Source organism: Dromaius novaehollandiae, chromosome 3, assembly GCF_036370855.1.
Source record: "Dromaius novaehollandiae isolate bDroNov1 chromosome 3, bDroNov1.hap1, whole genome shotgun sequence".
Taxonomy (NCBI): Eukaryota; Metazoa; Chordata; class Aves; order Casuariiformes; family Dromaiidae; genus Dromaius; species Dromaius novaehollandiae.
The window spans coordinates 112,693,065-112,717,082 of NC_088100.1; the positions used below are offsets into that span (position 1 = coordinate 112,693,065).

The window sequence follows — 24,018 nt, forward strand, 5'->3', positions numbered from 1 at the left end:
GGCTGGGCTCTTTCCTGGGACATCTGAAGTCCTTCTCCCCTCTGGGGCAGCTGGGGGGGAGGCAGGGACAGGGATCCCAAGAAACCACAGGCTGGGGCAGAAGTAGACAGTTGGAGACAGCATGCCTCTGGAGACTCAGGAAACGTTGCAGAGAGCACTGTGAAGGTTGCATGTTGTCATGGATGAGATGGTCCTGGTGAAAAGCTCTGTCAGACAAGGTCATATGCAGCAATGCTGCGGCATGTGTCATATCTTCGCATAAAGCGTGTAGAGTACTAATACTTCTCAGGCAGTACCTGGCTCAGCTCCGCACTGCGCAGTGCCAGCACAGGAGGACTCCCAGCAATCTCATTCTGTAACTGGCCATTTCTGCAGGCAGAGAAACAGCAATTGCACAGCTGGAGGGTTTCCTGCAGCTCCATGTGCTTGGAACAGGATCAGCAGCGGGGACACAAGTGAGGGTGATAACAAACAGGGAGGCAAAACCACAGGGTGAAATGTAGGATGGAGCTGGTCTGGCTGGATGCACTGTGGGGATGGCTTTAGCTATGGAGCTTGATGGTGATGGTGGAACAGAGCCTCTTGGGCAATGTGTGGCAGCAGTCTGGCTGCTCTGCCTAGCTCCTTGCTGCTCCTGTGGGAAAGACCCTGGAGGCGGGAGCCATGGGATTGGTGTGTGCAGTCAAGTGCTTTCTGTGCTCCTGGGAGAGTGATGGTAGTGTTTCGGAAGCTGGGCTGTATCCCCTCCCCTCCCCCTACTGCAGTGTGGTTGGCTGCTGAGCGCCTGGTGGCCGCATTTCTGCCGGGACCACAGGGCAGCGCGGCGGATGTCATTGGACCCGCGCGTTGCCACTGTCTGTGCTCCTCTGCTCGCCGCAGTGCTGGGGTGCCTGGGAGTGCCGATGCCAGATGCCAGACAAGCCGCTGCAGGCATCCAGGTACTGCTCCTTCGTGGCGCAGGGCGGGCAGAAGATTCCCATCCGGTGACTGAGATGGGCAGGGCACCCAGCCATCCTGTAACAAAGAGCTGCTTTGAGCCGTGATTCTGGGGAAGAGGTGATGAAAGCTTTGCTGCTGGGATGGCTGCAGTTAGACCAGTGGGCACTGAACTGCTCTACAGTGGCTCTAGGAAGGGGTTTCTCTGGCTTACTTGTCCCAAGGATATGCAGCGGGCATGCCTCATGCTGCCAGACAAAGCCAGAGAGGCGATAACAGAGGCAGCTCCTAGCGTACAGCAATGGCTCTCAAACTTTCAGGAGCCTTATTCCCGCCCCCCCCCCCCCCCCCGCAAACCTTCCTCCTGCTAATAAACTGCTTGCCCAGCTGATCCCAAGTGGAGGTACACCCTACAAAGGGAGGGGGCAATCACCAGTAAAGCTCTGGGAATGAGAAAGTGCGGCTGGGAGGAGGTGTCTGAAGCAGCATTGGGGGGGGTGGCATTGCAGCAGAGCGCTCTGGCCAGGCAGCCCAGAGAAATCTGCACAGTGATGAGGCAGCGACGTATTTCCAGCAGCCATGGGTCTCCCCTGCATCGTGTGTAGCTGACATCCGTCTCTCTCCTGTGTCTTTGCTCCAGCCATGCCAGGTCTCCTCTAGTGCCCTTGGTCTCCCCTCTCCTGCGCCACCTTTTCATGCTTGGAGAGATGGAAAGCACCTGTCCCCCTCTGTCTGAGGGGAATGAGGGTGGTGGTTAGCATGCCAGGGATCAAAGGTGTGGCCAGCCCAGGCACAGGGGAAATAAATGCATCTAAGCTTTGCTGTAGTTGGCAGAAGGAGCAGGAAGCACATATTCTCTCATCTGTTGCGGACGAGCATCCAGGTAGGCACAGCAGCATTAACCCCAAATACCAAAATGGGCCTCAGAGGGGCACAGTGGAGATGTGGCAAGACTTTGACCTTGCCAGAGCTGCTGGACAGAAGCTTGATTTGCTAGTAAAGAGCCACATAGCTCCTCAAAGAGCTACAGCTAGTTGGGGGAGCCAGAGCCAAACCAGGTCCTTTCCTTATCATGTGGGGGGGGGAGGGGGGGACTGTATGAATATGGCTGCCTCTTTATGGTTTGAGACCTGCTTGTTTCTGAAAGTAAAAGCCCACTCTCGCAGCCTGCAGTCAGCTGGTCTTTGCAGCTGCCCCAGGTATGCAGTCAAGGGACTGTCAGCTCTGCAGAGCCTTTCAGGGTACCCAGAGTAGCTCTGGAGTGGTTGCTGGGCCCAGCTGTATGCTGGCCATCTCCTGTGCTCCTGAAGCTCATCCAGTGCATAGCCCTCATATTAGACAGATGCTTGCAGAGGCACTGGCTCCTGAGAATTATTCTGCCTGCTTTAATACCACTTTGTGCTGTCAGGGCAAGGTAATGGCTCTCACTGTGTGTTTTATAGAGCAAGACTCCCAATCAGAGTCTGAAGCTGGGAAGAGATGCTTGTCCTGGCTTTGCTCCAGCTTGCTTAGCTCTTGTCTCCGCTAGCCTGGAAACACATTTTAATGGTGTTCCACTGTAGTTCCAGGCACAGCAGATGCAGAGTGGATTTGGCTAGCTGCTGCAGACATGACCAAGAGTTTAAAAACAAGGTCTTACCAGCTGATCTGGTGGTACTAGCACAAGCTTGCTGGTGGCTGCTGAAAGATGCATGTTTCCCAGGCCAGCTGGGTTTGTAGCTAGCAGGAACTGCTATAAGGAGTAAGCTGACTTTCTGCTAATGGCACATTTTTTTTTTCTTTTCCTCTCCTCCTTGTTGCCTTCAGTGTCTCTATTCTTTGATCAATAATGAATGAAAGGAGTAAGACCTTTCTGGTCCTGAGAGGAGTAACCGATCTGACACAAAGCCAGCTAGGGCAGCTTCTCTCTCTTCTTCAATGCAGCTATGCTATTGCCACTGGATCAGGCTTTGGTAACACAGGAATTGTTTGCTCTGGTCAATCGGAACAAGCCCTAGTAGCTTTTGACTTGACCTTTCCAGCTGTGGACTGGAGGCAGGAGGGGATGGGAAGTGCTGTTGTTCTTTCTGTAGTGACCTGAACCTAGGTCACTGTGGCCAAGTCCCAGGAAAGCCAGTAACAACCTTGCTCTAGGTTTCAGTAGGATCATGTTAGGGTGCATTTTCTGTTAGATGTTGGAGAGCTGAAGCCTCTGGGACAGAGAGAAATGTTTAGTGCTGAGGGGAAAGAGCAGGTAGGAAGTTTCCTATCTTTTTGTGGGACGGCACCTTCATGTGAGTTGCAAATCTATTTCCTTAGCCCTAGTTAAAAGCCCCAGGGGCTCTTGCAGCCTGCTGGTTTGCACAAACTTTCTCAACACAAGCCTTCTGGCATCTAGAAAAACCCCTGGAGCTTCACGCTCAGCTAGAGCAGGCATGTGTCAGCTGTTGCTGAAAGATGCAATCCTAGCTGCTGATGCCTGGTCCTCATCCCTGTCCAGGGAGGACTGCGCTGTTTTCAGCAGTGCAGTCAACTTGTGCTGAGTTACAAATGGCTGTAGAGCTTGGGGAAGCTGATTGGGTGAAGCCTTTCTGGGCTTGGAGATTGGCTTTAAAACTATTGGGGACAGTGGGGACAGCCCTGTACTAGAAGCATGGGAGAGTGCAGATGAGACAGCTCCCTGCTGACCTGCCTGCTCCTCTGCTGGAGGTGGATTGCATTGTCTTTTTCGTTCTGGGACAGGGAGATCCTGTCCCAGTGTGGCCGTGGTGAAAGGACATATGTACTGCATTCCCTTCCTTTGGGCTCAGGGTCTGTGTCTAGTGCTGTGATGCCTGGCCCCTTGGTCCTGAAGCAACGTTCAGCCAAGGCAAATGAGGTATTTATCCAATTGGACTTCAGATAAGGATTTCCCCACCACCACCACCGCGAGAGGATGGTCGAACTGTGGGACAGGGGTCTGGAGGAGTTGTGAGATCTCCATCTTGGGAGATACTCAAGCCTGGACTGGACACAGCCCTCAAACACCTGATCTGGATGGCCCTGCTTTGAGTGGGGGATGGACAAGAGACCTCTAGGCATCCCTTCCAAGTGATGCAAGAGCCATTGTAGACTCTTCTGTTGGGGTGCAAATTGCAGCACGTCGGTCTCTCTATCATACATGGGATCATCTGTGTGTCAGTCTGACTCTCAAGATTATCTGTAGTGCAAGAAAACTCCAGGCTGGAGGCTAGGTTTGGGGAAGACCCTGGGGCAGATGATGTGGCTCCTAGGAGCCACCTTTTTTGACAGCAGGATGGGGAGGCTCATGAGCCAGAGTCAAATGATGGTAGGAGGCCTCACCTGTGTCAGAGTTTGAGTGGCGTCTCCTGGCTTTGGGATCGCAGCTCAGAGATGTGCCTTTCTGTGCCGGGTATGAGTTCTCAGGATGCCGAAACCCATCTGACCTCCTGCCTGTTTGTTCTCCATGGCTCTGTGCAATGGTCATCCTTTCCCCTTGGAAAGGGAGCATGAGATGTACCAGGCGTTTTTGGCAGTGGTTATGAGCATCGTGCTGCACTGTTCCTGCCCCCATGCCATGCATGGCAGCCTTAGCAGGCATGTGTCCCAGCAGGGAGCCATATACTACAATTATTGCTGCTCCTTATTCTAGGAGTTCAGCATCTGTCCTTTAATTTCTGGCTCTTATTCCTAGCTGCAGCAGTTCTTAACATTACCCTGAAGCCGACTGTATGCCCATCTGTCTTTTCACTTGCAAAACATCCTTCTCTTGCCTTTGTTTCTGAAGCCTCAACATATGTATGTGCAGCTGCTTGGAGCTGTGAAATTCTTGGGCACCACACAGAGCTGATTACATTTCCTGTGTTCCCCGTATTGGAGCTGCTCTGGATACATCACCTGTTATGCGCGACTTGGCAGCACCAGAGTGTCTCTTTTCTGTGGCACTGTTGCAGGTCACCTGGGATGATGCCCCTGGGTGCAGCGATTCTACTGGCGGTGATGTGGTGATGCCTGGTGGTGTGAATGTGTCCTGGCTATGCAGCAGGAGCCTCCTAGGCTCTGCGTCTCGGTTTCTTTTCTGATGCCACAGTACAAAAAAACGGGAGAAAGCTTGTGCTTGTGACACAACCTCTGTGATGGTTGCTGTCCCAGGACTCTGTTTGCTTTTTACTGCTGTTTATTTTATTTTTGAATGTCTAAGGCATTAGGTGTGGGTGTTGTTTCAATGTCCCTTAGGAGTGGAGGCTCAGCGATTGCTGATTTTGGTCTTGGCTTAATTGGAATTTGGCTAGTCTTCACAGAGATCTTTTATTGTGTTTAACAGTAATGAGCTTGCAGAGGTGCAAAGGAAGAAACCCTCCCTGCTTCTATCAAGCTGTGGTCTGCTTCCCAAATACATCGATAGCTTTCCTCGTTCTTCTGGTAGCGGAGGCATGTCCCGCAGGACGCGACTGGAATGATTACTGTGAAATAAGACTTCAGGTCCCATGTTTCCATCTCTAAAATGTTATTGTTGCTATCTATCTCCCAAACTTGGTTTCTGGTTCTCACTAAGAATTGGTTTTATTCTTTCTCACAGGAAGGATTTTTTATTTCCTCCACCCGCCAGAACCCAGTTGTTTTTCCACTGCTACCATGTCCTTATATCATTTTCTCCCACAGAATAGTGTACTGCTAAAATTTCTGCTTTCTTCTATACAAAAAGGACAGGCAGGCCATACACAGTTTGAAGGAAGCTGCAATTACTGTCTTGACAGTGTTGCTTGTGCAAGCCTTGACACTTCCCTGTGTCTCATGCACACTTTGTCCATGGATATGTGGGGAGATGATGAAGGGGGCTGACTTTGTAGAGGTGTGCATAGAGGTACAGGTAATGACCACTTCTAGTTTCTGTTCTTATTGTAGTTGACTCCTGATTTTCCTGGGGATAATTTTGTTGCTCCCTGTGGTCTTCCAGCATTGGGCATCGTGATCTAAACTTTCAGATTCACTTGGACCTATTTAGTCTGGCATCCTAGTTTCTGATGTGGCAGCTGTTGTGGGTTTGAGACACAAGCAGTGAAGCTTCCAGCTCTTTTCTCTTAAAGCTCTTGCATGTGGAGAGTTTTCAGAGGCAGAAGAGTGGGCTGATGAAATTGTTGATGCTCAGTGATTGCCTGATTATGCACTTGAATCAAGGAGGAAGGTTTCTGCCTAGGAGCAAGGTTTCTGCCTAACAGGACGTGCTGCCTGGTGGATTCCTAGCTTGTTGCTGCGACTGCCAGAAAGCTCGGTGCACGCATGTTCCTCCCCTGTCCTCCTGCAGTGCTTCTCTGAAGGAGAGCAGGGGAGGGGAGGGGAGACGGGTGTTGTTGGAAAGCCCAACTGTTCCGGCAACTTACTGTGAATAGGAAAGATGTGCCAAGTAGAGCAGAAACATGCTGCTGGAGACCTGGGCCGCGGCACCTGCAGAGCTGTAGGGGAGCCAGCAGGAGAAGCTGGGAGCTGGGCACTCCAGCTCCCAAGGACACGTGTTGGAAAAGCACCCTTTCTTCCTATTCCCAAACTGCATAGCCTGAACCTCCCCCTTCCAAAGGCAAGGGTGGTGTCTCCCCTTCTCAGAGTCGATATTTTGCTTGGACAAAAGGCACTCCGTTCCCTCTACTGAGCGTGTGGGAGTGGGAAGAGTGCTTACACAGCAGCCTCAGCCTGCCTGACCTTAGTGTCGGTTGCCATAGAGCATGTTTGCTCTCTTGAGGGCTGTGCGCTGGGTGTAGACCTGATGGCACTGGGGAGAGCTAGAAATAAGGTGCTGTAAGGATGAACCCTCAGTTTTGAGGGATAATAAGCCATCTCTCACCAGCATTTGTGGGTTTTCTCTCCTGTGCAGGAGGTAGCAACATTTAAGTGACTCCTCTGCAGTCCTCTCTTTATCTCCTTGTCGGTACTTGGGAGAGGAATAGGACAGACTGAGTGCTGTTCCCTGGTCTTATGCCTTTATGGGGGAGTGTCCAGCCTGGACAATCCCCCTCCCCCTCTTGCATGGGAAGTCAGAGCTGGGCGCTAAGCTTGTTGGTACGTAGCAGAGCTATGTGTCTGGGGTACCAGAGTTTGCCCATCTCTTAAGTGAAAAAGGTGAGGGCTGCGTAGGTGTTTGCACAGCCAAAGAGATAAGAGATATTAGTACCGGGATTTCTTGAGGATCGTTATATGCAGTTTTGGGGTAGGTTAAGTCTGATGTGCCCTGGGTTAGGGCATCTTACTTATTTTCCCTTCTCAGATGCTCTGAAATGTCAAAAGTTCTGAAAAAAAGTTGATCATGGGGGACTGTGAAACGCTCTCAGCTTTTTCTGCTGGAAAGGCTGAAGGAGAGGATGTTGCTGGTGTAGAGATGCTGCTATTTTAACATGCAGTGTTCAGAGACTCCTCAGTTGAGTAATTCTGCGTGTGGTGGAATTAATGAGGCTGATTTCCTATGGATCTGGGTCTTGTCTGACTCTGTTATCTAGCAAGGTGCAGGCTCTGATGGTGGCTTTTTGTCATGATTCATAATGTGTGCCTCTCCCACATGTGTTTGTAGTGTGCTTATTAAAGATGGCAGCAAGAGCTCAGCCTCTCTGTAGGAGCATCCTTGGCACCTAATGCTTCCTTGAAAACTGTCAGTGTTTCACAGCTGACCCTGTACATGGAGGGACGGATGAAGAGGCACTTGCAGCTGCACTGCCTGCAAGAGCTCTGCCCTAAAGCTTAAATTTTGTTGTGTGCTGGGTATGAGGCAGCCCCTGGGGAGCTCCTCTGAGCATTAGTTCTGCTCCAGAAGACTCCTGTTTCCTGATTTCTCTGTTTTTGAGTCTGGGGCTGAGTTTCTTCCTGAGCTGAAGCCAGCGACAGGTCATTTTGTCCTTTGGCAGTTGTCACCTCGGCTTTGGTGGAAGCAGGTAGATAGGTGTCTGCCAAGCCTTTCTAGGAGGCTGTGTGGACCCCTTTCAGAGCAGGGCAGCAGTGGGATGCTGGATGCAGCAGCACTCACTTTCTCTGGGCCATTAGCTTGTATCCTGTCCCTGACTTCCTCTGGAGCTGGGAATCATTGCACGTCTCTTCCTGAATTGCACTCACAAGCAGAAGGCTTATTTTAGGGTTTTTTTCGTCTTGTTGTTTTAGCACACAATTGTTCCCCCAGATGTTTTACAAAGGTGGAGAAAAAGAGAAACTGGGGAATTATGGACCAGACAGATTCTCCAGGATCTGGCAGTTAAGCAATTTGGAAGAGATGATGTGAGTGGCAGCCAACTCCCAACAGACCTCTTTCTCCACCCCCTGCCCCCCAAGCAGTAGTCCATGACCTGTGTCTTGATTTTAGTGGGGTTTTCCATGCTGTTCTTATCATATGATGTTCTTCTATGCAAACAGGCAAATGTCACAAGCCAGATGAAACTTTTGAGAGTGAAGTGCAAAACAGTCAGGATGACTGCATGCAGGGAATGGCAGACACCCAAAAGGGAAGGATATGATGAGGTTCTGCATAGGGCTGGTGCTGCTGATGGATCATGAGGTAAATGTGAATTCAGTATTGTGGCTTTGTGTGAGAGGACAGTCAATTCCTGCTGAAAGGTATGAACAAGAACCCAGTCTTCAGGCAACATGAGGTGTTTCTTTCTGCCCTGCTGAGAGGTTTGGTAAGGGGTCTGCTGTGCATTGAGAACTCACTGTGCTTTGCAAGGGATGGAACAGAGACCATGGAGGAGGTGAGAGGAGACCTGAGGCCTGTAAAACAACTTGAGGAAGTTCTGGAGGAATGAGGCTAACCAAGAGGAGGCAGGTGGGGTGTAATGGGCTGCGTGTCCTCTCGGCATCTGCCCCAGCTCCATCCATCTTCTCTTCCCCTACTGCAGTGAGGAGGAAACTGGTCCTCTCTCATGCCCAGGGCTGCTCCTAAACAGGGCTGGTGGTAGCTGAGCTGGGGGATCATCCTGAGCCTGCCCAGGCAACGTGCGTGACTGGGGAGGAGAGGAGGCTTGACAAGGAGAGGAGCTCTGCTCTCCCTCTTACTGGGGATGGCATTTCTGCTCAGTCTGTAAACCCAGGCTGTTGCCAAAGAGCTCAAACCATGCAGAAGTGCATCCTGCAGGAGGACAAAGACGAATCTGCTGGCGGCTCCTCTGCCTGCCCCACTGCCATGCTGTTTAACCCCTGGGCAGTCTGCCAGCAGCATCCCAGGGTCCAGGGTGTTGGGGATGCACTGCCTACTGCCAGCTCTGGGCCTGCAGAAAGGTGTTACTGGGCAGGTGCTGCTGCCTGCTGAGGGGCATTGCTGTGTGAGGCACAGCTCTCCCTAGCTCCTGGGTTTACTATGCAGGGATCTTGCAGTCATGCTAACATTGTGGATTGTAGCACTTGGTGCCCCTGTGTAAAGGCAGTAGCTTGGTACTCTCTTGTTGTATAGATGGGGAGAATGAGGCAGGGAAGGAGTGCAGAGTCTTTGTGTCATCCTGAGGAGTCCTTGGGCTGGCAGCAGGGCAAATGAAGCTAGAAAAGCTGCCACTGTTTCACACTGACACCCACACAAGGGTTACAGTAGTATAACTCGAGCAGTTGGTGCATGTAAGCTTCCCCACACAGACGTGCTTCAGTTAATGGTGGCATTTTTGTGTCACTTATCACCACAAGGGCTGTTCTGTGCTGGGGGCTGAGATTTTCAGGGTCCACTTTTGGTCAGGGAATTTCTTGGCTGGTCTGGTATGTCCACAGTTGCCTCCCAGTCTGAGAGGTGCTCTTCCAGGGAATTTACTGTTGAGGAAGCAGAAAGCTTTGAGCTGGCAACCCTCCACTTTCTATTCCCTTTCTTCCGCAGTCAGAAGAGGCGTTGAGCTCTGACAGCCTCCTCGCATCGGTGATTTGTGGGCAGGAGGTGTATGTGTTGCAACCCCAGCTGCCGACTGCAGATCTCTGATCTTAAATGGAAGCTAAATCAGCTTTCCTTGCTGCCGGGGGTGTGGGGGTGTTGGAGGTCAGTGCTTGTTCTGGCCTTTTTGTCTTCTGTCTACGTGTGCCACCTGCACTGGCCACTGGTGCTCCATGCCACAGAAGCAGAGGCACATGCTCTGGGATCTGCCTGCTGCCTAAGGGGGAGGGGAAGATGAAGGGGAAGGACTTGGCATGGGTAACCAGTTCTACCCTGTCTCTGGCTGCCTGAAGGAGGATTACGCTTGTCTGATTGCAGCTGTCTGGAATATCATTGAGGCTCCTGGGTTTTTTCTCTCTCTGTGTAGGGCTGCAGGAGCAGGACTATGTCCACCATGGTGTACCCAAGGGAGGAGAAACTGGACAAGCTGAGCCAAGAGGAGATTATTTCCAACACCAAGCTGGTGATGCAGGGACTGGAGGCACTCAAGAATGAACACAACTCCATCCTGCACAGCTTGCTGGAGACTATCAAGTGCCTGAAGAAGGATGAAGAAGCCAACCTTGTGCATGAAAAATCCAACCTGCTCCGCAAGTCAGTGGAAATGATCGAACTGGGGCTTGGGGAAGCTCAGGTGAGAATGGCGAGCACCCTTGTAGGTGGTAGCCAGGACTCATGGGGAGGGCAGGCATTTGGCTGTTTTCTGTAAGCTGCAGGGGCAGTAAAGAGCTGAAAGTAGAAGGCCAGACTGGCATTGAGGGTGGGCCCAGAGCATGCGTGTTGTGGGGGGGGTACAGGATTGTGGTAGGTGCTGACTGACCACTGCTGACCGTGCTGCTGACTCTTGGCAAGGTGATGATGGCATTGTCCAACCATCTGAACGCTGTGGAGTCAGAGAAGCAGAAGCTGCGTGCTCAGGTGCGGAGACTGTGCCAGGAGAACCAGTGGCTGCGCGATGAGCTCGCCAACACCCAGCAGAAGCTACAGCGCAGTGAGCAGACTGTGGCTCAGCTGGAGGAGGAGAAGAAACACCTTGAATTCATGAACCAGTTGAAGAAGTATGATGAGGATGTCTCACCTTCGGTATGCCCTTGTCTGGGGGAACAGCTGCTTCTGTTGTGTGTGGGGCCGGGGGAGGGGGGACACTTGGGACCAGTGGGATTGCCTAGGTTTGATAGCCTTCTCCCTTGCCAGCTTCCTTGCATAGCAATGCTTGCAACCAAAGGGAGACTGCATGCGGCAGGGTCTCAGGCAGAACATGGTGCCAGGGTGCATTGGGGGATATTGCATTGGCTTCATTGGGCGGGAGGGGGAAGGTGGCAGAGACCACAGGGAAGCTGAGGGCCTTGGTGGGCTGCAGCGGGAAGGAGAGGTTGGCAGCAGATTTGGCCCAGGCTGCTACCATCTCTGAGAACCAACAGCATCATGATCCCCATTCTTTTAGGAGGAGAAGGAGGGCGACTCCACCAAGGACTCTCTGGATGATCTGTTTCCAAACGAGGAGGAGGAGCATGGTCCTGGATGTGAGTGTTTGTGCTCATGCAAGGTTGCTGACCACCTCTGTTCGAGCCTGTTGTGCCCAGTGTGCCCCCCATTTACTCATCTGTGCCCACAGTGCCCCACCAGCACAGCAGTGCAGTGGCAGCTGCCCAGCAGGGAGGCTATGAGATCCCCGCACGCTTGCGTACCCTCCACAACCTTGTCATCCAGTATGCCTCACAGGGACGCTACGAGGTGGCTGTGCCGCTCTGCAAGCAGGCGCTGGAGGACCTGGAGAAGACATCAGGCCATGATCACCCTGATGTGGCCACCATGCTCAACATCCTGGCACTGGTGTACAGGTGAGCATGGTGAGGAGGGCAGGACTGGGCCAGCAGAGCTTTCTGCCTCTCCCCTTTGCTAAGGCAGGACTTGTGGTGACAAGGGAGCTCCTCTAGCTTCCAGTGGTTTGCCTTTTGAAAAAGTTTTGGCATAGATGAAGGATTTGGACTGCTGAACTCCCAGTATAAATAGGGACTGGCTAAGGTAGGGATGAAGGGAGAAGTGGAAGGGCTGTGGGGGCTGGATGTGTGTGAAAGCAGGACTGTTGCTCCAGATGCTGCTTGCCATAGCCTGTGGTGTCCAAACACCTAAGAACTGATAGACTTTGTACTTCAGGGATCAGAATAAATACAAAGAGGCAGCACATCTCCTGAATGATGCTCTCTCCATCCGTGAGAAGACCCTGGGCAAAGACCACCCAGCGGTGAGTGTCTCCCTTCTCCTTTGGTTGCTTCCCTTATACAGTGGGTGCCAGTGGGGCTGGAACAGTGCCCTGCTTCCCTTTAGGGATGTCTGTGGCCAGGCTCCTTCGTGCTGGACTGCCAAGGAGAGCAGTGTGCCCTGTGGTGTGAAGGGTGCTACCCAGACAGTGTGGGACACTATTTTGCCTCTTTTGCCTCCTTCAGTATGGCCCGCCAGGGGTAATTGACTTCTCCTGGATCCTCTGATCTGAGCAGGGTAGCCTTCTGTCTCTGGAGCCCTTTCTCTCCAGCTGTACTGCAGGGATAAAGGAAATGGGATGGTTACCGGTGTTGCCACCCAGTCCCCTTGTTTGATCCTGTTGGGTCTACTTCGTTTAACAGAGAAGCTTATGTCTCTGCAGGTGGCAGCAACCTTGAACAATCTGGCTGTTCTCTATGGCAAGAGAGGGAAGTACAAAGAAGCAGAGCCACTATGTAAGCGAGCCCTGGAGATCCGTGAGAAGGTACCAGTCCCCCATGCTCTCCTTCCTTCCAGCTCTTTGTGAGGGTTTTCCATCAGTACCTCATTGCACCTGGGAGATCCAGGACCCGGTATTGCTTTAGAAAGAAGGATGGCTCTCTAGTCTGTCTAGGTGTTGATTCTGCCACCAACTTTCCTGTCTCTCCAGAGTTGTTTCTAGTATTAGAGGGCCTGGCAGGGGGTGGAAGACCTGATTTCTCCTCTTAGCTTCTGTTCTCCTTGGCTCCTGTCTCGCACAGGCACATCCTAGAGGGACTGCAGTGCCCGCTTACTCCCTTGCTGTCATTTCTAGTGTGCTGGACAGGGAATCAGCATGACAGAGCAATCTGGCTAGGGCCAGAGCTGCCTGGCTGTCCCCAGGAGCCTACTGCAGTGTTTGAGTGTTGTCTTTTGTGGCTTCTCTTTTCTGGCTTCCCTAGGTCCTAGGCAAAGACCATCCTGATGTGGCCAAGCAGCTGAACAACTTAGCCCTGCTGTGCCAGAACCAGGGCAAGTATGAGGAGGTGGAGTATTATTATTGCCGAGCACTGGAGATCTATGAGAGCCGCCTGGGTCCTGATGACCCCAATGTGGCCAAGACCAAGAACAACCTGGTGAGATCATGGGAAGAGGCAGTGTAGCAATGGAGAGTGGTGTGTGAGCCAAGCATTGCCTGGTGCTTGGAGGAAGCGGGGAGAAGGCAGGGAAGGGAGAAGGTTAATCTGCATGGCTGGAGGGCTGGTTAATCTGGCAGCAGGGCTGGAGCTGTTTTCTCGGTTGCAGGCCTCCTGTTACCTGAAGCAAGGCAAATATAAGGACGCGGAGGTGCTGTATAAGGAGATCCTCACCCGTGCTCACGTGAAGGAGTTTGGCTCTGTGGATGGTTTGTACAGCAGCTGTTGGAGCTGGGGAGGGATGTACAGTCTGGTTTCCTGGCTCTCAGCCTAGTCTTGGCTGGTTCTGATAACCCACTGGCGGAAGGATGGGGTGCCTTGTGAGATTTCTGCTTAGGGCAGCCCTTAAGATACCATCATTCTTGTCTTGTGCCCCTCCCTTTTCTCTGAGAAGGGGTATTAGAGAGCTCTGGCTCTCGGCTTTTGCTAGGTTGGGCACTCTTGTGGCTAAAAGAGGTAGTAGCAAGTGGCACAGCTATTCCCAGCATGGGCTGAGGTCTCTGTTGTACTCCTTGCACAGGTAGTCCCCCATAAAAGGACATGTTCCTTACTTCCCTTGCTCTTCTAGTGTCACTTGTCCTCCTTAGTACTCTGGCCAGTGGCTGGAAGGCCTGTCACCTCCTTCTGGTGAGCCACTGGTTTTGGGGGCAAGAGCTACTGGCTCTGGGGACAGAGCCCCAGAAGAAGCAGCAGAGTGGCAGGATGAGGTGGTGCATAGAGCTATCTTGTGTTCTTCCCTGCACAGACGAGCACAAGCCAATCTGGATGCATGCAGAAGAGAGAGAGGAAATGAGCAAGGTGAGTCCGAGCTGGTGCTGCAGCCTGTTGAGAGCGGCAAGAGCCCTGGGAAGGGAAGGAGGTCCTGGGGTTTTGCTCCTCTCTCCCATCACAAACAGACCCTCCTTCCTGCATTCTGAAGAGCTGCCATGGTGAGCTGCCATGGACAATGGCAAGGAAGGGTCCCTATGGCCCCACAAATGTTGGGAAAGGGCATGAACACTCCTTGGGGCAGCGGGAATGGGAGGTCCATCAGAGGGCTTGATCCTGTTCCTGAAGGAGGGCCCCTGCCTGCTGGTGCGCGCCTGCCCCCACCCGCCCCTCTTGTAGTTGAGCGCCCCCCCTCCTCACACGCCCCCCCCCCCCCCGCCCACTCTCCCTTGCTCCCGTGTGCTCTTGTGCGCTCGCTCTCTCACCCTCCTGCGTGGCTCCCTCTCCCCTGCCCCCTCTCTCGGGCGTATGCTCCCTCTCCCCTGCCCCCTCTCTCGGGCGTGTGCGCTCTCTTGCGCTCTCTCCCTGCCTCATGTGCGCATGCCCGCGCTCTCCCTTGTGTGCATTCGCGCGCTGTCTGGCACGCATGCTCTTGCGCTCTCTCTCTCCCCCTTGCGCATGCTCTCCCTCGCTCGCTCTCTCGCGTGCGCACTTCGTCTCCCTCTCTCCCTCGCGCGTGCACTCCCTCTGTCTCCCTCGTGCACGCACTCCCTCTGTCTCCCCCTCTGTCTCCCTCACTTGCGGGTGCATGCCCTCTCTCCCTTGCTCTTGTGTGTGCGCCCTCACGCTCCCCTCTCTCTCGTGCGGGTGCATGCACTCTTTCTCCCCTCTCACGGGTGCTCTCTCGTGGGCGTTCTGTCTTTCTCCCTCACCCGTGCACACGCACTCCCTCTCCCTCTCGCTGCACGCGCTCTCGTGTGCACTCCCTCTTATGCGCTCTCACTCTCACCTGCATGCTTTCTCTTTCTCTTGCGGGCGCTCACTCTCACACGCTCTCGCGCACGCTCTCCCTCTCGCTCCCCCTCTCGCGGGTGCTCCCTCCCTCTCTCGCGTCCTCCCTCCCTCCCTCGCTCCTGCTTACTCCCTCTCCCTCCCTCCCTCCCTCTCGCGGGCACTCGCTCCCTCTCCCTCCCTCTCCCTCTCTCATACGTGCTCCCACCCTCCCTCTTCCTCACTCTCGCGCGTGCCCTCTCTCTCCCTCTCGCCCTCCCTTTTGCACGCGCTTTCCCTCCCTCTCACGCGCCCGGCTCCTCACACGCATGCTCGCTCTCTCTCACATGCGCGTGCTCTCTCTCTCATGCGCTCTCTCGCAGGTGCTCTCTCTCTCTCGTGCATGCACTCTTTCTCCCCTCTTGTGCTCTCTCTCCCTCTCGCGTGCGCACTCTCTCCCCTCTTGCATGCTGGCACACGCTCTCCTGCTCGCGCGTGCGCACTCGCTCTCTCTCTCTCTCTCTCTCTGTCTCTCGTGCGCGCGCTCTCGCCCTCTCTCATGGGCACTCTCTCTTGTGCATGCTCTCGCATGCCTCTCTTGCGCGCTCTCCCTTGCTCATGCACGCTCTCTCTCCCACTCACGCACATTCTCGCTCTCGCGCGCTCTCTTGCATGCTCTCTCACTCGCGCGCACTCTCCCTCTCCTTCTCTCACATGCACGCTCTCCCTCTCGCGTGCGCATGCTCTCTCTCCCTCTCGCATGCACACACCCTCTCCCCTGTCACGCTTGCTCTCTCCCTCACGTATGCGCTCTCTCTTTTCTCTTGCGCGCCGGTGCGTGCTCTCACTCTCTCTGGTGTACGCGTGCTCTCGCTCTCTTTCGTGCGTGCGCGCGCTCTCTCTTGCTCTCGCTCTCTCACGTGCTCTCTCCTGCATAATCTTGCTCCCTCTCCTTCACGCGTGCTCTCTCGCGCACACGCGCTCTCCCTCCCCTTTCTCTCATGCGCTCTCCCTCCCTCTCCCTTCCTCTCTTGTGCGCTCTCCCTCACTCACGTGCTCTTCCTCCATCTCCCTCACTCATGCGCTATCCCTCTTGCGCTCGCTTGTGCGTTCTCTCTCACGCGCGCTCCCTCTCCCTCTCTCGTGTGCTCTCTCTCTCGTGCACGCTCTTGCGCTCTCTCACTCTCATGAGTGCTCTGTCTCACTCTCTCATGTGTGCTCTCCCCCCTCTTGTGCGCTCTCCCTCTCTCTCCCTTTCTCTCTCGCGCGCTGTCCCGCTCTCCCGCTCTCTCTCTCTTGCACACACGCGCGCTCTCGCACGCGCTCTCTCTCTCGAGTGTATGCTGCTCTCTTTCCCTCTCGCACGCGCTCCCTCTCGTGTGCACGCTCTCTCTCCCCTCTTGTGCGCCAGCGCACGCTCTCTCTCTGGCATGCACGCTCTTGCTCTCTCTCTCGCGTGCGCGCTCTCACTCTCTCTCGTGTGTGCTCTTGCTCCCTCTTACTCACATGCGCTCTCCCTCTCTCGTGCGTGCTCTTGTTCCCACACTCTCTCCTCCTCTCTCACGCTCGCACTCTCTCTCACGCTCTCGTGCTCCCTCTCTTGCATGCACTCCCTCTCTCGTGCATGCCTGCTCTCCGTCTCCTTCTCTCTCGTACGCATGCTCTCCTCTCTCGCAGGCACTCTCTTGCTCTCTTGTGCATGCTCTCTCACACGTGCCCTCGCGCTCTCTCGCGTGTGCGCTCTCCCTTGCTCACGCATGTGCATGCTCTCTTGTGCGGGCGCACTCTGTCTCTCTCTCGTGCGTGCTCTCTCGCACACGCGTGCACTTTCCCTCTTGCGCAGATGCTTTTTCTCTCATGTGCGTTTTCATGCTCTCTCTCTCTCGCGGGTGCTCTCTCTCGTGTGCGCATGCGCACTCTCTCTCTCTCTCACATGTTCTCTTTCCCTCTCTCACACTCGTGGGGCCTCTCTCTTGCACACACACTCTCACTCTCTTGCATGCAGGTGCTCTCTCTCCCTCTCTTGTGCACATGCTCTCTCTCATATGTGCGCTCTCTTGCTCTCATGTTCTCTCACTCTTGCGCACATGCGCTCTCTCGTACTCTCTTGCGCTCTGTGGCCCACATGCTCCCTCCCTCTCTCGGGCGATCTCTCTTGCCCCCCCTCACGTGCGCGATCTCTCTCCCTCTCACGCTCCCTCTTGCGCACGCGCCCTCGCGCTCTCGCTCTCCCTCACACGCGCTCTCCCTCTTTCTCCCTCACTTGCGCGCTCTCCCTCTTGTGTGCATGCTCTCTCGCGCGTGTGCTCTCTCTCTCTCTCTCTCTCTCTGTCTCGCTCTCCCTCTCGCATGCGCTCTCTTGCTCTCCCTCTCGCGCACGTGCTCACTTTCTCTCATGGGCACTCTGTCTCGCCCTCTCATGTATGCTCTCTCTCTCTCTCACTCGCGCGCGTGATCTCCCTTGATCACGCTTTCCTCTCTCCCGTGCTCTCCCTCTCTGTCCCGCGTGCTCTCTCTATCTCTCACTCTTGCTCGTGCTCTCTCGCTCATGAGCTCTCTCTCTCTCGCACATGCACGCTCTCCCTCTCTTGTGCACGCTCGCTCTCTCTCTCTCTCACGTGTGCTCTCTCTCTCCCCTCTTGCGCGCCGGTGTGCACTCTCTGGCGCACGCACTCTCTCTCTCTCGCGTGTGTGCGCTCTCTCTTGCTCTCTCCCTCTCTCTCGCGCACACTCTCCCTCTCTTGCGCGTGCTCTGTCACTCCCTCTCATGCGCACGTGCTCTCCCTTGCATGCACTCTCGTGCGCTCTCCCTCTCTCTTGCATGTGCATGCTCTCTCTCCCTCTCCCTCTCGCATGCGCGCTCTCCCTCTCTCTCACAGCTCTCTCTCACTCTCTTGTGCATGCTCTCTCTCTCATGCCCTCCCACTCTCTTGTGTGTGCTCTCTCTCTTGTGCTCTCTCTCTCTTCCTCTCTCATGCGCAGGGCCTCTCTCTTGCTCTCTCTCGCGTGCTCTCGCTCTCTCGTGTGCATGCTCTTGCGCATGCTCTCACGCACTCTCTCTCGTGTGCAGGCGCACTCTCTTGTGCGTGCACTGTCTCGCTCTCTCGCGTGCACTCTGTCTTGCTCTCTTGTGCCCGCCTCCTCCCTCCCTCCCTCCCTCTCGCCCGCCCGCCCTCCCTCTCGCCCGCTCCTGCTGTCTCGCGCGCGCTCTCTCTCTCTCGCATGCTGTCTCTCTCCCGCATGTGCTCTCTCGTTCTCTCTCTCATGCACTCTCTCATGCCGCATTCTTGCTCTCTCTCGCACATGCTCTCTCTCGCTCTTTCACACGCTCTCTCGCGCCCACTCTCTTGTGCGTGTGCTGTCTCTCACGCGCACGCTCTTTCTTTGCTTTAGCGATCCCTATAGGGCATGCAGACAGAATATGGCAGATGACAGTGCCACAGGGCCTTGGCACTCTGTCTCAGAGAGCTGCTGATACTAAGAGCAGTGCTCATAAAGCAGCTCTAAGGCTGCCTGGGAAAAAGGGAGACTAAGGAGACACTGCTGCCATCACCTTGCTTGGGAAACAGAGCCAAACTTCCTGAAACCCAGCTCTGGTCAGGGCAGGCCTTAACTGCACCACATTCTAGCTGGTCTCTGAACAAATGCAGACGTGCATTCTAATTGCCTTGAACTTGGCTGAGAGATGGAGCAGCCATTGCTCCTGTTGCCTCAGCACTGCTCTGTGCCACAGCTGACAAATGTAGCTGTGTTCTGCCTCTGCTTTCCCCAAGCCCAAGGCCTTTATGTACTTTTTGCCGGGAGAGTGAAGAAGCAGGATGAAGGTCTCTGGGCTATCTCTAGCTGCTGTGGGAGCAGACACTGGCTCCCTCCTTTTCCTTTGCCCTCAGAGCAGGCCTCATCCCTTCATGGGCTCAGCCAGCAGGCTCACAGGCCTGGCTCAGTGTTTTATCATTCTCATCCTGTGAGCTCTACAAACAAGGTCCTGGTAGCTGCCTCCTGCCAGTGTACTGCATCCTCCCATTGAACCACTCTGTGGGGTCCCAAGCACAGGGCTGTGGCAGGCTCAGCTCTGCCCTGTGAAGACTCTGCTGGAAAGAAATTGTACTGCTTCCTGCTATGGCACCATCCCACACAGAAGAAATCAAAAGCTGAGTTGGGACTTGGCTCCCCTTGCCCTCTCTAGGGTTGAGGTGCTTCTTATGGTATCTTCGGAGAAGTGGGAGGTCAAATGTAGATGTTTGCAGTGTGGAGTTGTGCTCCAGCTAGCTGGCTTTGCTGCAGGGATAAGAGAGCAGACTGCCTTTCAGGGGATACTTGGGGTAGAAGGGGAGAGGACCCAGGAATGATCTATTTGGGCCTGGTTTGGGCACCAGTTTTAGGAGGAGACAAGTGTTTCTTGGCAAGGGGAGCAAGCTCACAAGAGTGAGACTTATTTTGCAGCCTGGGGCAAGGACCGAGCCTCTTCTCATAGCCTTGGGGCTGCTGCTTCTGGGACTGCTGCCTCCAGGGCAGCTGTGCCCGAGTGGCATGGTTGGCATAGTCCTCCCAGTAGTGACCACAGACCTGCTCGTACTGCTGGCCCAGGGCCTGGTGCTTCTGCTCTCTGCCTTGTGCTGCATTTCCACATCTCCTATTAAAAAATATCAAACACCTCCTTGTAGAGCTTCACTTCTTTTTCTCTCACCCCCCCCCCCCTTTCCTCTCTGTTCTCAGTGGCACCAGGGGCAGGACAGCTTTCCTGCCAGTAGCAGGGCCTTGGGCACAGCTGGCAGCCCCAGTCTTGGGGACAGGCATTTAACACCTTTCCTCTTGGGTTCAGCCACCAGCTCATGGGATACCTATACATAAAGCGTTGATGTGTTTTGAATCTTGGGCTCTCTTGTCCCCTAGGGCTGCCCAGGCTGTGCAGGCTTTGGGGCAAAGAAACCCAAGTGTACTGTGTGGCTCAGGGAAGCTGCAGCACTTAGCCTAAAGCTCCTAGGAGTGTTGTGGGGCTGAGTAGGAGAAAAAGCCCCTGTAAGGACTACATCTTTGGGGCTAGAGCCCTTGCTGGAAGACCTGAAACCCCTGCTGCAGAGCAGTGGCCCCCAGCACCCACTGGAGCCTTGGTCCTTGGTGAGAGCAGCTCTGCTGTGCTTGGAGCTGAGCCAAGTGCTGCCTACCCAGCCTGTGTGTCCTGTGGGTGCAGAGTCAGGGGTGTGGATACCCCAGGGTGCATGGTGCGTGGGCAGGCAGCCCCGCTCCTACAGCAGCAGTGACTTCTGCCTGCAGGCATCACGGCTCATGCTGACCCAGGCAGTGCTGGCCAGGAGCCAGCACCCTGCACGCTGGGTCATCCCAGCCCTGGCTCTTTCTCCTTGGGTGTTAATGTCTATCTGGCAGCCTCTTTCCTCCTGGCCGGGGGTGGGGGGTGCAGCTGGCCGGCTCCGGTGTGCAAAGGCTGAGGGTGGCAAGGGGACAGCTAGTGAGGCAGAGCTGCTGGGGGCAGGCTTGACCCCTCAGGCAGAAGGTGGGGCTGTGGCTGGCTGATCCCTTTGCTAGCCCCGGCTGCGGGTTTTAGTGCCTGTGCTGCCTAGCCTGCCTCTGGGGTTTTCTGTCTCCTGTTGTGTGCTGGTGAGGAGTGGGAACAATGACACAGCCATGGCAGAGCTGGATGGATGGGCTGCATTGGCCCTGCCACTGCTGGCACTGTGGAAGGGGCAAGGAGATAGGAGCATGTTTATTGCTGGGGTGCAGATGTCACCTCTGCTTGCAGCCCAAATCTGCTGCAAGGAAAGTGGTTTTAGCTTCCCCTCTGGGAATCCCCTGTGCTTCATGACAGCGTTTGCATGATGTGTTTCCAAAAGCAGCACTGATGCTGGGGAACGCCCAGCATGGCCTGGGGGCTGCTTCTGGGTCCCTGCTGGAGAGCCCAGGCTGGAGGTCTGGTGTGGGGCTAATGACTCTCTTCTATCCTCACCCTACAGAGCAAGCACAGAGATAGTGCACCCTATGCCGAGTATGGTGGCTGGTACAAGGCCTGCAAGGTTAGCAGGTAAGAGGGGTTCACAGGCAGCTGCAGGCTCTGGCAGGAGATGGCTGCCGGGCTCACCCTGCATCTCTCTGTGCAGCCCAACCGTGAACACTACCCTGAGGAATCTGGGTGCACTGTACCGGCGCCAGGGCAAGCTAGAGGCAGCTGAGACCCTGGAAGAGTGTGCGGTTCGCTCTCGGCGGCAGGTAACCCTGGAGGGACCTTCCCCAGTGGGGTGGGGGGTACTGTGGCACTCAGCGGTGGCAGGTTTCAGCATGGCGTTTGGCTCAGTGTGTGGTGGTGGGCTCTCCTGTGCCTTACAGCCTCTAATGCCCTTAGGTTACATTCATGCAATGCTGGAACACCTTGGTGGTTGGCATTGCATTTGTGCAGGGGCATGCAGGTGCTTGCATGCACATGGGGGTGTGCAAGTGCATGCATGCATGGGAGGGATGTGTGTTGGGGCGTGTGTGTGCATAAGCATGGGGGAAGCAGGCGTGGCTCTCAGAGTGCAGAAGCGTGTAGCTATACCAGGATGGGGTCCTGTGCTTTTCCAGTAGCTGAGAAGATTTGCTCTGGGATCTTTTCCTGCTAGTTTCTAGTCCAGGGGACTCCCTAGAGATTTTCAGGAGTGCCTCCCACTCTAAATTCCTCTCAGTCCTCAAATAACAAAGCAGGAGCTGTTAGCGCCCAGCATAGGGACTGAGGGACAGCAGAAACCGTCATGTACTGGCACACAAAGAAACCGAGCTTGGTTGGCTTGGAGGGGGCTTCCTGAGCTGGAACCTGAACAGGGATCACTGAGAACTGAAGCGCACTTGGCTCTGTTCTTTCTGTGTAGGAGGGTTTTGGCTGTGATGGGAGGGGGTCAAGAGATGGGACCGGACCAGGCAGAGTGATTGCATGGCGGAGCACTGAAGAGAAGGCGTGTGGAAGGGCAAAGCCTCTAGCACTTCCTTGTTCCTTTCTGCTTGCAGGGCATTGACCCAATCAACCAGACCAAGGTGGTGGAGATCCTGAAGGAGGGCAATGGCACAGAGAGGCGGCGGAGCCTGGGAGGCAGTGTCAAGTATGAGAATGCCACAGACGGTAGCGAGGAAGTGAGTATGGGCGTGGAATGGAGCGGGGTAAGTACAAGACACCATCAAGAATGGCCTCGGCCGGCTGCCAGAGGCAGGGGACAGCCTAGCTCAGGGCTCTCCCCACGTGTCCTGTCGTGGCATCTTTGTCTGCCTCCATTTGTTCCCTGCACACTTCCCTCTCCTCTCTCTTGGCATGAGCCAGCAGGCCCACGGAGATGTGTGTCTGGGCCCGGCTTCTGGTTAACAGGCCAGGTAATCCCAACTGATGGCTCCTCCTTCTAAGGGGCTGTCAGGCCCTGGCAATACACAACACGAGGTGGTCCTGGCCTGCCCTTAATCTTAGCCCTGACACCCTTATTAACACCTCTCCCTGCTGCTCCCCTCTTGAGGACCCTGGCTGAGAGCATCGACCCCATCTCAGGCCCACGCAGCCACTGTGAGCAGCTTGGCTGACTGTCCTGTGCCATGCCACAGGCAGCTCTGAGTCTGGGGAGGGTTGGGCATGTGTGTGCCTGGTGCGTCTGTGCAACTGAGTGACTGCAGGGTACAGGGAATAGTCTGTAGCTAATGTCTTTGCTGTCCCCCTCTCCCGGTCTTGTGCCATCTGTGGGCTCTGGTCAAGCAGACATGATAAAAGGAAGGTTCTTGTGGGAAGCCAGGCCAGGCTGATCAGTGGTGGAGGAAGAGGCTGGTGTTAGCTGAGACTCAGGCAGGGTGATTTGAGGCTGCCTAGGCTTGCTCTGAAACTGAAAAGCACTTTGGTTGCTAGCTCTGAGTTCGGAGCGTAGTGGTCTGGGACTGAGACAAGTGATTTCCAGCCTCTGTAAGGAGGAGGATGGAGAAGCAGCAGCATGTGAGCATTGTGCTGGTGGGTGCTTGGCTCAAGGGCCGCAAGAGCTGTGAACACTGCCTGTGCCTCTGGCAGGCTCTAGCTGAGACCATAGCATAGCTAGCACCTAGCGGGGTGGTTGTGGCCCAACACAGGCAACGCACTGAGCACACGAGTTCTCTACTCCCTCGTCATGTCTGCTGTCACTAACTCTTCCCCCACGTGGCTCATCCTCCATCTTCACCCTGCATGAGCTCCCTCCTTTCCTCCTTCCTCTTCTCTGTTGCCATGACAGCCCCTCAGATCCAAAGCCTGAAGCCGCTGGCTCTCTTGATTGTGGATTGTACCCAGGAGGTGGCTAGGGGGGACCTTGGGGAGCGCAGCTGCAAAGGGGCCTGGAGGGTCCTCCAGATACAGGGCTGTACCCTGTCCCAGCCCTTGGGATCAGGCCCAAAGAGGGTCCTAGCCCTGGCAAGGCACCAACCCTGGGCCTTGTGCTCCCTGTCAGTAGAGGGGCTGGACAAGTGTGGAGGGAGGGCTGTGGGTTCAGGTTAGGGTCACTCAGTTCCTGTCCTGGCCAGTATCTCTGCAATTCCTCCTGGCTGTGGTGGTGGTTGATTGCTCTGTGCTGGTGGTGGTCTGAGAGACCTTCCTCGTGGCCTCTGAGCTGATCATGCCGAGGCAAGCGGGCACTGCCACCCCCCCCCCACAGCCCAGCCGAGGGGAATTGTGCCTTTGGGCTGTCCCTGCTCATGTGATCCTTCCCCGGGGCCTGCCAGGCCTGCCCTGGCCAGCCAGTTGTAGGGTTTGGGAGCTAGCTCAGCACGCTGGGGATATGGGCACTGCCACGTGTTCCTAGATGCCTTTCACAACGTGCTGCAGAAGTAGCCAGCTTACTCTCCCTAGCCAGCAGCCCTACGCTGGGCTGCAGCCACCCCAGAAAGGAGGCTGCAACAGGTCCCTCTGCTCCTGTCTGTCACAGCCAGTTTTTCCCCATGCTGGTCTGGAGACCTCAGGTATACTGCCCCAGGCCAGTTGCTACTGCCAGCCTTCAGCTGTTGGCTGCTGCAGGCAGGGCCACAGCAACCCTGAGGATGCCAGCAACCTCCATGCCCTGCTGCCCTGGGCAGCTCTGGGAGCACCTTGGGGCCTGGAGCAGCCTCTTGCTGCCCAGGTAATTG

The 24,018-nt window shown here is 55.1% G+C and overlaps 1 protein-coding gene across 4 annotated transcripts in view; it reads left to right on the forward strand.

The window, feature by feature from the left end:
- Positions 1 to 24,018, forward strand: part of KLC4 (kinesin light chain 4) — a 31,148-nt gene that overhangs the window by 1,018 nt on the left and 6,112 nt on the right. For 2 of the 4 annotated variants that reach the window (XM_026118505.2, XM_026118507.2), the window contains exons 2-13: positions 10,164 to 10,430; positions 10,649 to 10,879; positions 11,241 to 11,319; positions 11,412 to 11,637; positions 11,954 to 12,041; positions 12,441 to 12,542; positions 12,979 to 13,152; positions 13,322 to 13,421; positions 13,958 to 14,010; positions 20,880 to 20,947; positions 21,024 to 21,132; positions 21,904 to 22,053. In XM_026118505.2, coding sequence (XP_025974290.1) covers positions 10,182 to 10,430; positions 10,649 to 10,879; positions 11,241 to 11,319; positions 11,412 to 11,637; positions 11,954 to 12,041; positions 12,441 to 12,542; positions 12,979 to 13,152; positions 13,322 to 13,421; positions 13,958 to 14,010; positions 20,880 to 20,947; positions 21,024 to 21,132; positions 21,904 to 22,053 — 1,629 coding nt within the window. In that variant the 5' untranslated portion in view covers positions 10,164 to 10,181. The remainder of the gene's footprint in view (positions 1 to 10,163; positions 10,431 to 10,648; positions 10,880 to 11,240; positions 11,320 to 11,411; positions 11,638 to 11,953; positions 12,042 to 12,440; positions 12,543 to 12,978; positions 13,153 to 13,321; positions 13,422 to 13,957; positions 14,011 to 20,879; positions 20,948 to 21,023; positions 21,133 to 21,903; positions 22,054 to 24,018) is intronic. The other 2 variants (XM_026118506.2, XM_026118508.2) reach the window with 1 other exon arrangement.